The 16,092-nt window shown below is 46.5% G+C and overlaps 1 protein-coding gene across 1 annotated transcript in view; it reads right to left on the bottom strand.

Moving 5' to 3' along the window:
* Window positions 1-3,024: 3,024 nt before the first annotated feature.
* MUC13 (mucin 13, cell surface associated) overlaps window positions 3,025-16,092 on the bottom strand; it is a 34,411-nt gene continuing 21,343 nt past the window's right edge. The window contains exons 10-16 of the mRNA XM_045585220.1: window positions 15,578-15,741; window positions 11,114-11,239; window positions 10,620-10,749; window positions 9,956-9,993; window positions 8,366-8,447; window positions 4,990-5,191; window positions 3,025-3,297 (exon numbers count right to left, since the gene is read on the bottom strand). Coding sequence (XP_045441176.1) covers window positions 4,990-5,191; window positions 8,366-8,447; window positions 9,956-9,993; window positions 10,620-10,749; window positions 11,114-11,239; window positions 15,578-15,741 — 742 coding nt within the window. The 3' untranslated portion in view covers window positions 3,025-3,297. The remainder of the gene's footprint in view (window positions 3,298-4,989; window positions 5,192-8,365; window positions 8,448-9,955; window positions 9,994-10,619; window positions 10,750-11,113; window positions 11,240-15,577; window positions 15,742-16,092) is intronic.

The raw sequence follows: 16,092 nt of genomic DNA, 5'->3' as shown, positions 1-16,092 counted from the left end.
TGTCATTGTGATGGAAACACAGCGGAGTGCAGTGATGACAGCGCGGTGCGGGCCACATTGCAAGGCCTGGCGGGACGGATTTGGCCCGCGGGCCTTGTGTTTGACACATGTGGTTTATTAAGTAAACTGGGTTTGAGGCCAAAATCTACCATGGTGTTCCCTCACACCAACAATCAGTTCTCAGAAACCAGCAGGGTGTCCAAGAATTCAACTCAGTTCCGACACTATCCACCTGGAGCTAGCATCGGATTCCACGGGTTAAGGATTCAGGCCTGCAAGACTGTCCCGCTCCCCACCTCCACCCACTTCAGCCACCAGCTGCACACTGTGCTCTGACCTACTGGCTACTGATAGATCCTCCCTTCCCCCTTCTGATGGACGGGGAATGACCTAAATTCCACTTGCAGTCCGAACATTTCTGAACACCTAACTAGGTACCTTCTATGGACTGTACATTGAACCACCAATCAGCACCTGCCAAATACCCTAAGTCCCTAATCATGTGCCTTATATGAAATCACCAATCAGCATGTGCCTAGTACCTAAGCCCCATCCCTTCCCTTTGCTCCCCTCAGAAGGAGTGTTCACCCCAGCATGTGTGCTCCTTCTCCTTTGGAAGGCAGCCAGGCAGATGGGTCTTCTCCTCCGATGAAGCCTGTGTCCTGGTTCTCCGGCCCCTCTGTTTCATCTTTCAGCCACAGACTGGAGGTTCCAACAACCCCCTCCAACTCAGAAGGCTAATCACAACTCCAGGTTGTCATCTGTACTCCTGACCAACTGGCCACAAATCAGAGGTTCCTACCACCCCTCCTTGGGTTCAAAGAATTTGCTAGCACAGCTCACAGAATTTAGAGAAACATTACTTACTAGGTCACTGGTTTATTAAAGGATTTAGCCCAGGAACAGCCAGACAGGAGAGGTGCAAAGGGAAGGTATGTGGGAAGGGGCAGATGCATGTCCTCTAGGTATGCTACACTCCCTCAATCTTTACTGTCCACCCCCTTACCCCCACCCCAATGCTCTCCAAACCCTGGCCTAGTGGGTTCTTATGGGGGCTTCAGTTATCTAGTCATGATTGATTAAATCACTGGCCATTGGCGGCTGATTTAGGGGTGGGACTGAAAGTTCCAACCCTCCAATCACATGGTTGGCTCCATTGGTTCCTTCAGCAAGAGCGCTTTCTAAAAGTCGCCTCATTAGCATAACAAAAGTTACTCTTTTTTTTTTTTTTTTTTTTTTTTTCCCTTCCTTCACTCTCAACACTTAGGAAATTCCGGGTTTCAGAAACTGTGAAGCAGAAATTGAGAACAAGGCTAAATAGACTTACCTCGGTTTTTTTTTTGTTTTGTTTTGTTTTTTTCACGTTAGTATACTACACTCCACAGATGTTGCATTTTTTTACAAATTGAAAGCAAGACCCTTCACCAACAAAAAGCTTACAACTTGCTTTATTGCAGTGGTTTGGAACCGAACCCATAACATCTTCGAGGTACGCCTGTTCTCAACCTGGCCTCACAGGAGAATCCAGAGGCCTTAGAAATGGCCTGGTTATATACTCCAGCTCTGTATTCCCGTGGTTTCCTCAGCTCTGTCTTCCTCTTCGTCAGTCAGCAAAACGGGAGCAGTTCGAGGCTTCACCTCCTCTAGCCCATTCTCCAGAAGAACGTGTTTCTCTTCCTCCAAGCCTCCTGCCCCAGTCTGGCCTTCATTCTAATTACATCCATTTATGCCATGTAATTCCCTCTTCAGTCAGTCACTCTAGCAAGGGGGGATGGGGTTCTGCTGATTGGCTCAGGCTAACTAAAGCCAGCCCCTGGGAGCTGAGGCTCCAATCATTCCCACCGGAAGGGCTTGACTGTCTCCTAATGGGAGGGGAGTGGGATGTGCACCAGGAAGCAGCTGAAAGCATCTACTATCAGTTTAAAAACACCTTGGGTCATCCCACAGCCCCTGAGGAGGACAGCAGGTGTCAGGCTGCCGAGCCATGTGTCATGGTTGCTACTGAAAGTGAGACTGGCTGCTGCGTGCGCAGCACCAAAAGCTCCCAACACAAGGGACACAAAGAAGGACGCCATCTAACAAAGACACTTTATTTGTTAGCTTTCACATGAACAGTCAACCAGAAACAATAGTAACAACAAATAAAAATAACTTGCAAGGGCACCAGACATCAGACATACACAAGGACGCTGCTGACATTAAAGACAGGCCATGCTAGAGGTGGCTTCTTGGGTGTGTGGCGTCCACAGCTAGGCCTCTGTCGCCAGGGAAGGCGGAGGCCTCGGTGAAGGGCCTCTGGAACCCGCATCACAAGGCTGGATATCCGGATCCAGAGCACAAGCTCCCTCTCCCACCACCAGCCAGTCAGGATGTCTGCAATGTCAATGTGTCTTCAAGCTCTTTCCCCTGAGGTTTTTGTCTTCACACCTTCCCCTGGGCTCTGGGCCTTGGGTAGGGGAAGCACTAGAGGAAGTGCCTATTTGCTCACCGACGAGTGGAAGCTGAGGACGAAGGCACCTTGTCCTCACTCATCTCCCAGTCCAGCTTCCTTCTGCCGCTGTCCCTCCTGCTCCTGCTCATGACTTTTCTCCCTGCCTCTCTCACCTACTGGCATTTCGAAAACTCTACAATGCACCCCTCGATGGACACTGCTAGTCCAAGCCTTCCAATTCACAAAAAGGTCCGGTGTTCCATCGCTCCTCCAGACATCTGAGACACGACTGTTTTCTGTCTTCTTGGTGTGAGGCCATGTCACAGGCACCGGCAATTCAAGAGCAATGCAATCCCTACAGCTGAGGGATAGAAGAACCTTACAGGTGGTGTCTCTTCCAACGGCACCCCCACAGCTGCTGTGTGAGCATCTCTCATCATCTGCAGGCTATCAACTCAAGAGCAACATTCCCCCAGGAGTAAACAATCTTGGAAACTTTCCTCTAGATTGGAAATGGTTATTGTTGTCCACCAGGAAAAAAATACATATACCAAACAACAAACCACAAATACATATACTAAACAACAAACAACAAACCCTAACCATTGTACTGATGAAAGAAAATCAACTGTCTTAAAAGTGCTAATAGCATTCGAGTGTCTTTAATTTCATAGGGACTTAGATAGCAAACAAGCTGTCGTCATTGCCAACATTCCCAACTTCCACTCAGAGAGGCTGGATGTCAGGTGGGAGAACAATACCAGGCCAGGTCTTCACTGCTCCTCACGGCTCCACCAGTCTCTTAGTCAAAGAAAAGCTCAGACACTGAGTTACGGGCCCTGGATGGTTCCAACTGTTTTACCTTCCTAGACAAAAAAAGAGAAAGAAAAACTCTTAGAAAGGTAGTGTCCCAATAGAAACATGGGGGAATTTAGATGCAAAATTATTAACATTATTCTGATGAACATTCTTTGAATACTATTTTTAAACTAGAACCTGTCACTGTGTGAGATCTTTGTCCTGTGAGCTAGGATGCGTTTTGCCCATTTCATAGGTGAGAAAACAAATGAACTTGTCTGAGATCACAGAACCAGTAACGGGAAGGGCGAGGCTTTGAACCCAGGTCTGGCTGACTCTTAATCCCACACTTATTCCACCATGAAAGGACTCTCTTTAGAGGTTATACTTAAAGTGAGGGCTCCACTGATAAGGAGGAGAGGAGGTCTCTAATGAGTTTGGTGTTTTGGGTTCACCTTAGGTGGGGCCAACAGGCACTCCCCAAGAACATCTGTTTGTGGCTATTGCTGGCTAGCCCGCATCTGACCCAACATGGTGCCTATGGTTCAAGTCATCCCTTCGTACTCACATTAAACACTTGGATTTCCTTGGTAAGGAAAGTTGATGCACAACATAAATCACATTAAACACTTGGATTTCCTTGGTAAGGAAAGTTGATGCACAAAATAAAATGCACGTTTCCCCAGCATGCTCAGATCCTCAAAGGGCAGTGTGCTCCCCTGGGAAGCCGCAGAGTTGAAATGTCCCCACAGAGACCTCGGAGCCTATGCCTGCCCACCTCAGCCACTCCACCCCCTCTGGATCCTCCTTTATCCTCTATTTTTCTACTCCTCTGGGTAAGCCTCACCCTAGCCCTTTCTTCTTTCCCTTGCTCCCCTTGTCATTCTTTTTTAGCAAAAAGAAAAGTATAATTTTTTTCCTTGCCTTCATATTTCTGGCTCTTCTCTGCCCTCCCCTCCCCCACTCCCATGTCCTCCTCCTTCACCATCTCTCCTCTGTCCATCTCAGTCCCTTGGTCACTCTCTCCATGAGAATCACCTCTTACAGGCTTCCTTCTTTCAGCATTTGCTTTGGATCAATTACACTGAGCAACACCAGCTACAAATCCAATGAGTACAAGCCATTCATTCTCCTTGACAGACCTTCCCTGGGAAATACAGGACCGCCAGCCAAACGCGCCTTTTCTCTTTAGAAAGTGATCAGCTCAGTTGGTTGAGCTGGTCCCATGCCCTGAAAGTGGTCAGGTTACCTTGAAGTCAGGTGGGGGCAGGAAGCGGGGGGTCACATGGTCTGATTGGAAAGGATCCACAGAACCATGTTTACCTCCAACAGTCCTCCTCAGGCCTGGCCTGTGTCCTGGGTCCTTAAACAGCCTGGGAATTGTAATACCCCCACAAAACCACAGCGGTCATAACCACAGAAGCTTGCAATTTCAAGGGACCTTAAGGGAATCTAAATTAAGTTGTTTATTATTATTATTATTATTATTATTGATATTATTTTGTTGTTGTTGAGGAAATAGTTGGTGAAGGAATTAAGGGATGTAGGTAAAGTCACAAAGATGGTCAGTGTTAGGGACCAAATAGTGGCTATTTACAACAGCAGAGAGCTTCTTCTGCTCTTTTTCTTTTGATAAGGAAAAAAAAAAAAAAAAAAAAAAAAAAAAAGCAGCCAGAGCTTGGTGAACATACACCAGCCAAGTCCCTACTCTGCTCTCGGGCCTTACACTCAGGAAGGCCAAACCAAGCCCAGGGACTCACCTAGTAGTCGGGGCGGGGCATGCTTCTCGGTAAGTAGGGATCCTGCCAGTAGGAATTCTGCAAGGGGCCGTCCTGGAGGGTGATTCGGACTTTAGGGAAGATGCTCCCTTCTGCTCCGAGATTTGTGAAGCCTGTTGTCCTCATCCTCAGAAAGTTGTTCTCAATCAGGTTCTGTTCTTCAACATCCTTATTCTTCTTTGATCTGTAACTAATAACGGGAATTAGGATCTGACAATAGCAGAAAGTTCCTGAAAGCAAATGGTAATGCCAATACTCTTTTTTTTTTAATGTTTTAAAATTTGCAAATATTTTAAAAATTTACATGTGAATTACCAAAAAAAAAAAAGTAATTATATTGCAGAGTTCTCATACATCACCGCCCAGATTCCCCACTTGTTAACATTTCTGAACCATTTAGGCATAAGTCGCAGATCTGATGTCCTATTACCTATAATATTTCAGTGTAAAGTCGGTAGTAAGTCTGAGGATTGTCTCCTCATAAGCTTCGTGTGACCATCAAAACCAGAGGGCTAACACGGATCCGACATTACCATCTAATTCCACCAAGCCATGTAGATTTTGCTAAAGTTAGTATTCTTAAGTGTCCTTTTGAATTATTTATGGAAATAACAAAAGAAGTCAAAGAGGAAAGATGGTTTGTGATACATTTTTCCATTCAAGCAAAGTCTATGTCTATAGAAGCACGTCAGTGAAGGAAACAAGTTCAAGGCATACAGGTCTTACTACCTTTCCGTATTGGCCTCTCGGGGATAAGCATTTCAAGCCAGCGAAGTGCTTGCAGGTGGAGGAGGCATCTGCCCCAATTCACCCTGATCGTGACCCTATTCTTCCTTCTGTCCCTCGGGCCACAGACCTGTCTCTGCAGTGCCCTAGACCAGTGGTCGGCAAACCTCGGCTTGTGAGCCACTGGTTGCCGCTCTGTTGACTAACGAGTTTGCCGACCACTGTCATATACTACCCTTTACCTCTTTGCACACAGTATGCCACAATTGCCTAATCCTCACAGCTTCCAGCTACACTAGGGGTGTCGAACTCAATCAGAGAAGGGGCCAAAATCTAAAATCCAGCCTAAATCGCGGGCCGAATGGTTTACTGAACAGTCATAAACTGTCATTGTGATGGAAACGCAGCGGAGTGCAGTGATGACAGCGCGGTGCAGGCCACATTGCAAGGCCTGGCGGGACGGATTTGGCCCGCGGGCCTTGTGTTTGACACATGTGAGCTACACGGTAACATTTAGTCTAGTTTCAGTGGTCAGCCAACTCATTAGTCAACAGAGTGACAAACCATGACTCTCGAGCCACGGTTTGCCCACCATTGCCCTAGACGACAGAAGTAGGATTTGGGGAGAGCTGCATCCATGACGCCCACAGGGCCCTCCCAGGCTGACAGTCACTCTTCCTCCAACACTGAGAATGTCCTAAGGGAAGACCCACTCACTCTGGACCCTAAAGGCCAGCCCAGCCCACGATAGAGCTCCTGCCCTCTGACAACTCCTGTCTCAGGGGCCTGAGGAGAGGCTGCCTTCCCTTCAAAATGGCCAGGAAGTACCCCCTGTGGTGTGTTCCCAAGAACCAGGAATCTGAGGCTGAGTGAAGAGCACAGAGGAAGAAGGGGGCATGGCTGTCCCGGGCCACAAGGTTCCACAGCAGCCCCAGCGGGCCCTGGAGGCCCAGCACAGAGAGCTGGTCTTCTCTTAAGAAGGAGATTGCTGCCGAAACCAGTTTGGCTCAATGGATAGAGCGTCGGCTTGGGCGCTGAAAGGTCCCGGGTTCGATTCCGGTCAAGGGTATGTACCTTGGTTGCGGGCATATCCCCAGTAGGGGTGTGCAAGAGGCAGCTGATCGATGACTCTCTCTCATCGATGTTTCTAACTCTCTATCTCTCTCCCTTCCTCTCTGTACAAAATCAATAAAATATATAAAAAAAATAAAATAAAAAAATAAATAAAAAAAAAGAAGGAGACAGCTGTGGGCCGTGATGGGAATGTTCCAGCTCTCTGTCTGGAAAAGGGATGGATCCAGTCCCAGTTCCCAGCTTTTTGTCCTTATAATGGTCTCTGGGGAAGAGGTAATATCAAAGTGAAATTTTAAAATAGGGAAAAAAACAAAATATTCTAGGAACCTATGAATCTACATATCCTCACACGTTAGAGTGCAAAAATACTTTGCCAAAATGTAAGGTATGAGCTAAATGTCCTTTTTAAAAAGTAGATTGTTTCCTGTTTAAGTGGCTCACCACTTGGCACCTTTAGAATGGACTGGATGGCCCTCGCCAGTTTGGCTCAGTGGCTAGAGTGTCAGCTCTCAGACTGAAGGGTCTCAAGTTTGATTCCAATCAAGGGCATGTACGTTGGTTGCAGGTTCCCTGGCTCTGGTTGGGGTGAAGCAGAAGAAAACCAGTTGATGTGTCTCTCTCACAACATGTTTCTCTCTGTCTCTCCCTCTCCCTTTCGCTCTCTCTAAAAAAATCAATGAAAGAAAAATATCCTTAAGTGAGGATTAACCAAAAACACAAAAACCAAACAAACAAGAATGGAATGGTTAATAGCATTTTCTCTCCCTGTTAAAGAAGGGTATTTAGAGTATATAATTACTTCTAGAATTAATAAATTGGCCCTACTTAAGTTCTTAAGAAGAGCACATAAGACCTCTAGCTGAGAGAAAACGTTTCTACCCAAAACCCATGAGCTCCAGTTGAGGCTATTTTCCATTCTCTGCAGCAAAGCCCTGGCTGGGAACTGACTTCATAGAAATGACATTTGACAACATCAGTGGAGTTAAATACTGTTCACAAAGAGTTTTTATGACACAAGAAAATGGCTGTTATGCCACATTACAGTGTTAAGCAAAAATAACTTCAACAAGTACTTTTTTAAACACAAAGGACACAAAATTATATAATAATAAAAGTATAATATGCTAATTAGACCAGACTGCGGAAAGACCTTCCAGATGTCCTTCCGGACAAACTTCTAGATGAAGCCAGGGCTGTGAGGGCTGAGCCCCTTGCATGAATTTCATACATCGGGCCTCTAGTATGTATATTACATCCTTTAAAAAGATAGAGAAAAACCCAGAAGGGTATATGCCAAAATGCTAGTTGCCTCTGAGTGGTGGGATTTGTGGGTGGTTTTATTCTGCTCCTTTAGACCCTTCTCTGTTTTCCAGACTTCCTGCAATGATCATGTAGAGCTTATGTAATCAGAAGGTAAGAAAAAACACCCCATGGTTTTAGAGAAGCCTCGCTCATGTCTGTCCCTGCTCTTGCCTGGGAAAGGCTGTGTGTGTTTTGCAAACCAGAGTGTGATGCCAGTGGCGCTGTGCCCCAGGACAGGGACACTTCCATTCCATACCTCAGAATGATAAGTGCAATCGCCATGCCAAGGATGAGGATGCCAGCAATGGTGCCCACGATAGTGAGAATCAGCTGAAGTTCTGGAAGGGAATAGAGAAGATTAGAGCAGTATCCTACAAGCAAGCCCCCACTGTCTGTCTCCTGCACAGGTGCATGTGCTCCGGGGCTCACCCAAGCAGGCTCTCAGCTCGGACCCCTCTGGGATCAGTTTGGACGGGTCCCTCACCTCTCCCCCCACCTCCAAACCCCAACCGTATCTGCAGAACTCAATCAAAAGAGGAAGCTTTTCCAGATAAAAGACCAGAAACGCAAAGGCGGCCATGGAGGCCAAAGGCTTTGTGGGGGATGGGATCTCAACGGAGGACCACACTGAGCTCTACTGCCTTTGGCTGCCCACCACACCTGACCTGGACGATAAGCGGGGGGACCCAGTAGGTTGGAGTTAAGTTGTCACTCATAAAGGAGATAGGCAATGGCTTGGGAGAACCGGTGAGGGGAGAGACTGCAGGTTCATTACCACCTCCTCCCTCTCCAGATCCATTGTCTAGCTGAGCACTTGCAATACGGCTATGTGGTGGCCGGTAAGTGTAGCATGCACAGCGGATTTCAAACACACTCGAAAATACTGTGAACTATCCCGTGAATAATTCTTATGTTTCACTACATGTTGAAGTGATAACATCTTTGGTATATGGAGTGAAATAAAATGTCATTAAGATCCATTTCTCTTTACTTTTAAAAATTTGCTCAGAATTTTACAATTTGAAATTAAATAGGATGCTCACGTTATGTTTCTATTAGATAGTGCTGCCCTGGACCCTTTCTCTCTTTGCAACGTGACTGTCATGTACGCCTCCGCCTGGGTTCATGGGGCCATAAACCATTACACCTCCAAGGTCACCCAGCCTGACCTTCTTACTCTATAGGTGTGGACACCGAAAGCCCAGCAGGAAGAAATGACTTAATATATCCAGTTCCGCCAGCAAATATGTAGAAACTGAGAGCAGTGCTCATCACTAACTTTGGATCTCATCTTGGATCCTTTTGTAAAAATTTAAATATAAAGTAATTTAAAATATACTAGTGAAGTTAGTATTGTCCCAATCTGGTGGGTGTGAGGGGTGGGAGGAAATGAAGCCATTGAATTTGCAACAACAGATCCCAAACTACTAAGCAGCTCTGGAAACTAGCTCAGCATTGAAATGTCTGGAGTCTAGTTCTCCTCTCCCACAACCACAAGTATGTGTGGAACACACTGGTCTTTTGTCCTTTCCGGTAGCAGAAAACGCACCATCGTTAAGCGACTGTGGAAGATGAAGAGGACGGTAGGGTGCCCGTGGCTGACTGGGAACTGGTCCAGAGGTGCCTGCCCACCTCTCGGGCCGAGCTCTGTGGTTTCCCACAACAGAGGGGCTGCTGCCTGGGACCAGCGGGGGGATGGGCTGGCATCACCCCGAGGACACGCTGTAGGCAGGTCCCTCCCAGTCTGTGATGGAGCCAGGGGCTGTGGGGGGCCAGGCTGAGTTCTGACTGGGATTAATGTGTGCTTTTCAGGTGCTTAGCAACAAAGCAAGACTTTTCTACTCACCGTCTTCACAGTTGACTCCACTGTAGCCAAATGGACACCTAAGATACAACACATGACAGGAGACCATGGTAAAGAGCGTGTGGGAGCATGTCAGAGTTCCCTCCCCGCCCCACATCTTACTTTCCACCGTTCTCTCGTCCTCCCCTCTCTTGTTCTTTCTCCTCTTTCTCTCTCCTTCCTGACAGTCCCATTCTCCCAATGAGCATCCTCCATGGAGCTCTAGAAGGTTTTGGGGGGGGGGGTCACATAATCTCAGGTGGTCTCATTTTCTACTGACTGAATACTCCATCCCTGGATCTTCGGGAATATTCAGCAATCCCGGGGGAGTGGAACCCCAGAGGCATGGAGCAGAGTGGGACCCCCTCGGGCTGGGAGGACATGGGTCTCTGCACGTATTTGCTGCCCCTTGAGCTGAAGAAAAGGATGGATATCCTCTGAGCTTCACTTTCCTCACCTGCAAATGGGGGACTGGCATGTTCCTGATGGTGCTGTTGTATGAGAAGCTCCCAGCACATGGCTCATCAGTCAACAGAGTGGCATCTACTGACTAACATAAGGATACCAGCTCCCTGACCCTAAGCCAGGTTGCAAGCCCTGTCCTTATCCCCTACCCCATACATCAGCTCCAGCCATGGCAGGATAGAAAGGGGATGGTTTCTCTTACGCTTGGCAGCTCCCCTGTGCATCCTTCTGGTAGCCGGAGAGGCACACGCATTCAGGGCTCCCACCGCTCCGCACCAGGCACTGCATGTTGTGCTCTGCATTGCAGTTATCGGGACACTTTGGACCCAAAGCTTCAAAACAGAGTGAATTCCGGGTCACCTTCAGAACCAACCTCTTTAACCCCAAAGTGATATGTCACACAATGCAATTTTTTTCACATTTCTTTTTCTAGGCAAAATGAGGTGTACTAGATGGGTACTAGACTTATAGGGTGCTCCTGGGCTGTGCACAGGGCGTGCCCTGAGAAGCTGCCTGGGGTCCGCCACACCAGCGCTCGGCCAAGCCCCACTTCAGACTTGTGTCTGGAGCCAAATGTCACAGCCCTCGCACCTGAGCTGCACCTGGACACGTGAGCAGGAGAGTCTGTGTTTTGCAGATGGGACAGGAGAGCGGGCAGGGCTGTGCAGAACATTTAGAAGCACAGGGGACACTTACCAAGACACAAAGCGGTCTGTGGGTTGGGCCTTGATAGCCCCGGTTTGCACTTGCACTGTAAGAAGTCCCTGCAGTCGTCTTGGTCATTCGCCTTCTCACAACCGTAGAAATCACATCGATCTTGTGCTGAGGGGCACAAGTAATTCCAAAATATATGTGTTGTTATAACTGTCTTTTAATAGTTTGAGGATCTAACAAATGAAAATCTGGGACTCCCCAATCCTCTCTTCCATGACGATTTCCTTACATTATTCAATTCTAATTAATTGCATCGAAAGCAGTGCAATTATGTTCCAGTTCGAGATACCTTCTGTACCTCGCTCGATGCTGGGTTCCACAAGGGAACTTTTGGGTCCCATCTTTGTAGAATGACACACTTGAACCCATAGAGAGTTGTTCCAAGCAAATCCAGACTTTAAGTCCAATGGAACATTAGGGGCTCAAGTTGCTAAAGGTAACATCATGGAGGAGATGGGAATTGGGCTGCCTTGAAAGAGGGGGAAGATTTGAACAGACAGAGGAGAGGCAAAGTCTTTCTAAGTAGAGAAAATGAGGCATGAACAGAAGCAAAGAATTCTTGTTCGGGAGTAGTGCTGTTGTATGTGGGTAGGGGAAGGGCAATGTGGTAAAAGGGGAAAAGAATAGAAAATTCTTGGCTATGCCATTTAGGATCTTGGCTATCGGCTCTCTCTGTTCAATCATTTGATTTTGGGAGGGTCCAAGTTCCCTCAATCTATAAGATGGGGCGAGTAATTCTTACTTCACATGATTGTTGTGAGAACTGAGTGAGCTAATGTAAGTGCACACCCACTGTCGGAGTCTCAACAAATCATCATTCTTTTGTTCATTCACAGGTGTAGCAGGGTTTGAATGCTAGGCTAAGGACGAGGACTTTTATCCCATAAGTCTGGGAATCCACTGGTAGATTCTGAGTAGGAGCATGGCGTGAAAAAGCCATCTTTGAAGAATGTTTGTCTAGAATGGATAAATAGGTGATATACATATACACAGGGGAATATTACTCAGCCATAAGAAGAATGAAATCTTGCCAAGTGTGACAACATGGGTGGACCTAGTGGATATTTCCTCAAGTGAGATAAATCAGAAAGAGAAGAAGAAATACCATATAATTTCATGTATAAGTGGAATCTAAAAAACAAAATAAACTAACAGAAACAAGCTCATAGATACAGAGAACAAATTGATGATTACCAGATGGGAGGGGAAATGAGGGACTGGATGAAAAAGACAAAGGGATTAAGAAGTGCAAATTGCCAGTTATAAAAATAGTCACAGGGATGTACAGTGCAGCACAGGGAACATAGACAATAATACTGTAATAACTCTATGGTGGTAGATGGGTACTAGACTTATAGGGTGATCGCTTTGTAAGACATAAATGTCTAATCATTATGCTGCACGTTTGAAACTAATATAATACCATATGTCAACTGTAGCTGAAAAATAAATTTGAAAAGAATGTTACTCTAGCCCTAACAGGTTTTGCTCAGTGGATAGAGCATTGACCTGTGGACTGAAGGGTCCCAGGTTTGATTCTGGTCAAGGGCATGGACCTTGGTTGTGGGCACATCCTCAGTAGAGGGAGTGCAGGAGGCAGCTGATCAATGTTTCTCTCATCGATGTTTCTTTCTCATTGACATTTCTAACTCTCTATCCCTCTCCCTTTCTCTCTGTAAAAAATCAATAAAAGAATGTTACTCTAGAAGCAGGTTGGAAGGCATTCGGAATAAAAAGATGAATCTGAGACTAGACGAGGAGGAGAGAATAGGAGGTAGAACAGTTATGTGGCTACTCTCTTCTAAACACCCCAGACCTGTCACAAAGCTTCCTTCGTGCTATTTTAAAATGCCTCCGATTAAAAGTCTAGAGAAAAGAATTCTACAACTTTTGACACAGAAGGCAGGCCCTGTCTTTGCAGCAGAAGCAGGAAGCAGAAAAAGGTGTTTTCCCCTAAAAGTTCCAAGCCTCTCACTTCCCTTTGCTGGGCGTGCAGGCTGCTGTGGCCACGTCTAACTGGCGTCCTTCGGTAATTTGTTAATGTATGTAAGAGCGCATGCCTGGCCTCCGAGTGGAGAGATGTTGAGAGGAGCTGTCAAGAGAGAGCAATTCCCGAGCCGAGGTCAAATGGTTTCAAGTGTGCCAGGGCTTCAAGCCAAGGCGGTTACAGAGGAGAGCCCAAACGAGAGAATTCCACAGGGGACCCCGACTTTATCTTGAAGAAGGCACTGGTTATTTTCAGCTGGCAACCACTCTGAGTGGTTAGTCTCCATGCTGCTGGGGCCCCTCGGCTTCCTCGCACTTGCTAGCAGTCTCATCTAGCCAAAAGCAGAGTGTATGCTGAGGTTCATCTAGCCTTGCTGACAGTTTCACCTCCCAGGGTGGGATGGCATGAGTTGCTGCTCTGCAGCAAATTCTGGGCGCAGGAGAAATCGATGGGCAGGTAGCAGTGATGGGTCCCTTGGAACACGAGAACTAAGTGATAGCCAGAGAGAGAGGAGTATGACTTTGACAGAGTAAAAAATTGGAATGTTCAGACGGGAAAAGGTGTAACTCTGTGGCACGAGGCTTGGAAGATGAATGCAACTCGAGAATGTCAGAAGCTCTGAAGATGCCACTCTAACTGTGCAGTTGCTAAATGAGCTGTAAAAAGGAAATGTGTGTCAGGGAATAGAAACTGGCATGGTTTGCAGAGGAAGCTGTCACATGAGACATAAAACAAAAACAAAACAAACAAACGTGGAAAGAAGGTCCCAAAACCAAAGACAGAATATTAAAAGTGTGAGAGGAAGGCTAGAGCCCCCAAAGAGCCCAATAAGCCACACGCAAAACTACAACAAAATCCAGTAGCAAAGAGCAAAGGGATGAAGTGGGAAAATGGGTAAACGAATGGAGGGTTGTGTGTGTGTGTGCATGTGCATGTGTGTGTGTACACATGTGTTTTCCATGCTATAGGGACTCAAGGAGAGGCCAGGCCTGCTTGGTATAATGTTGATGGAAAACATAAGACAAACAGAATGACTCCCCAACTACAATTCACTCCAGTCTTCCTGCCAGAAAATGACACTTAGACGGAAAGAGTTGAATGGACATGGCTGGCGGGACTGCAGCCCAAGGAGAGCGGACATCAGGAGGAGCGCCCATCCCTTCTGGTGGGCTTTAAATGTCTCTTCACAGAGCATTTACACTCCAGGTCCTGAGAGAATAGTCAGGGTCTTTGTGAAATCTTGAAGAAAGAGCAGAGGTGCTGGAAAGCCATACATGAGCAGGACTTATTTATATTTTCAGAAAGAGAAGTTTGGGACCCTAGGTCAAGGAGGTTACAATCATTAAAAAGTGAACATTTTAAGAGACTAAAGAGTTTTAGAAACATCGAAGAAAAGTACGAGGGAGGCAGGAAGGGAACCGCGAGTATGATTGGGGGGAGGGGCGCAGGGGGAAGAGGACGGGAAAGTACCCGTGTCAAATGCTGCAGACAAACCAACTATGTCTTGGCAGATGCCTTTGGACTTGGCAGCCAGGACTGAGAATCAGCTGTACAATGCTTCCACCATGTCTGGCATCTCTGAGATGGGGAACTTCTGATGACTGCTGTCATGGGGTCAGTTTGCTCGTGCGTTCCTGGACCCATGCCCTTTGCTAGGGCCTGACACACTGCTCTTGGTCATGTGAATTGCTTTAGCCACCACGACAGCTAAGCAGCAATCTGAGAAATACCTATGCATTGAAACTTACCCTCTCGCTGCCTTTGAAACTCTGAAGGGTGAGAGACCATGTGGAGCAGAGACAAACCATCCCGCCGAACCACCTTAGATCAGTCAGCCCCAGCTCACCCACCCAGCAATAACAGCAATTGCTACGTGAGCCCAGCAGAGATCAGCCATGGCTAGCCTACATCAGCAGAACTGGCCAGCTGGGCCCCGTCCAAGTTATGTCCCACAGAATGATGGCATTGCAATAAGTAAATAATCCACTAAGTTTTGGGGTGGTTTGTAACACAGCAAAAGTGAATTGTTACAGCAAGGCTATGAGTTTGTGTATCCGCCTAAAGGGGAAGCAGTGTAGGTAAAATCGCTCTAATCTCTTGGAAAGCTATAACTTGGAAAGCTATAATCTCTTGGAAAGCTATAATCTCTTGGAAAGCTATAAACAACTCCTCTTGTTTCACCTTGCTTCCTCTTTCCCTGTCCAGAGACTATTTGTGCAAGACTACCTTCCGAAAAGAGAAACAAACTGATCAGTTTGAGGAGTTGAGGGAGAGTTAGAAAAGAATAGAAAGCAAGTGAGAGGAGAAAGGGTGTAAGAAAGGACATGTAAAAAGGCCCATTCTTGGAGATCTGTAGATTATCCAATTCTTCTTGCCCACTTCTTACATATAATGAGAAAGTTTACAAAAAGGTAGGTAGGTGTTCAGGTAAACTTCGAATAAAATTATTTCATACTTACTAGCATAGTCCGTAAAGTTATCACGGTTGTTTTCAATTGCTTTCTTAATTGCGCTAGATACGGTCATCTCATTTTCTTTTGAATTTTCTGCAAAAAGGTTTACTACTGTTACATCCACAAGCTTGTACCCAGCACGCATTTCAGATCTTGCTGAAGCAGGTATCCTAAAAATGAAATGAATTCGTCACTTAAGGAACTTTACACAAGCATCAACAAATTGGTCTTTGAGCTTCCTATCCTCTCAAGTCTCCCAGTTCCAATCCCGATGCACAGATACAGCCATAATTAGGGGCCTAATAAGGAGGCCTGGGGTTGTAATAAGATAGCAATTTATAGGCCCAGAGTTCTCTGCTTAATGAGTGCTCAGAGGAAACCTATAGCTAAAGCAATATCCCACTGGAGGCTCCTTAGACAAATTGTGGACAATCGTTTTTTAGAACCTAGGAGCCTGGAACTAAACGGAAGTAGGACAAGTAACATCTGAAGAAGTAACTTGTCACTGTCTGTAGAAAATT

Source organism: Pipistrellus kuhlii, unplaced genomic scaffold (genome assembly GCF_014108245.1).
Source record: "Pipistrellus kuhlii isolate mPipKuh1 unplaced genomic scaffold, mPipKuh1.p scaffold_m20_p_2, whole genome shotgun sequence".
Taxonomy (NCBI): Eukaryota; Metazoa; Chordata; class Mammalia; order Chiroptera; family Vespertilionidae; genus Pipistrellus; species Pipistrellus kuhlii.
This window is presented reverse-complemented; position numbering and strand designations above follow the sequence as displayed.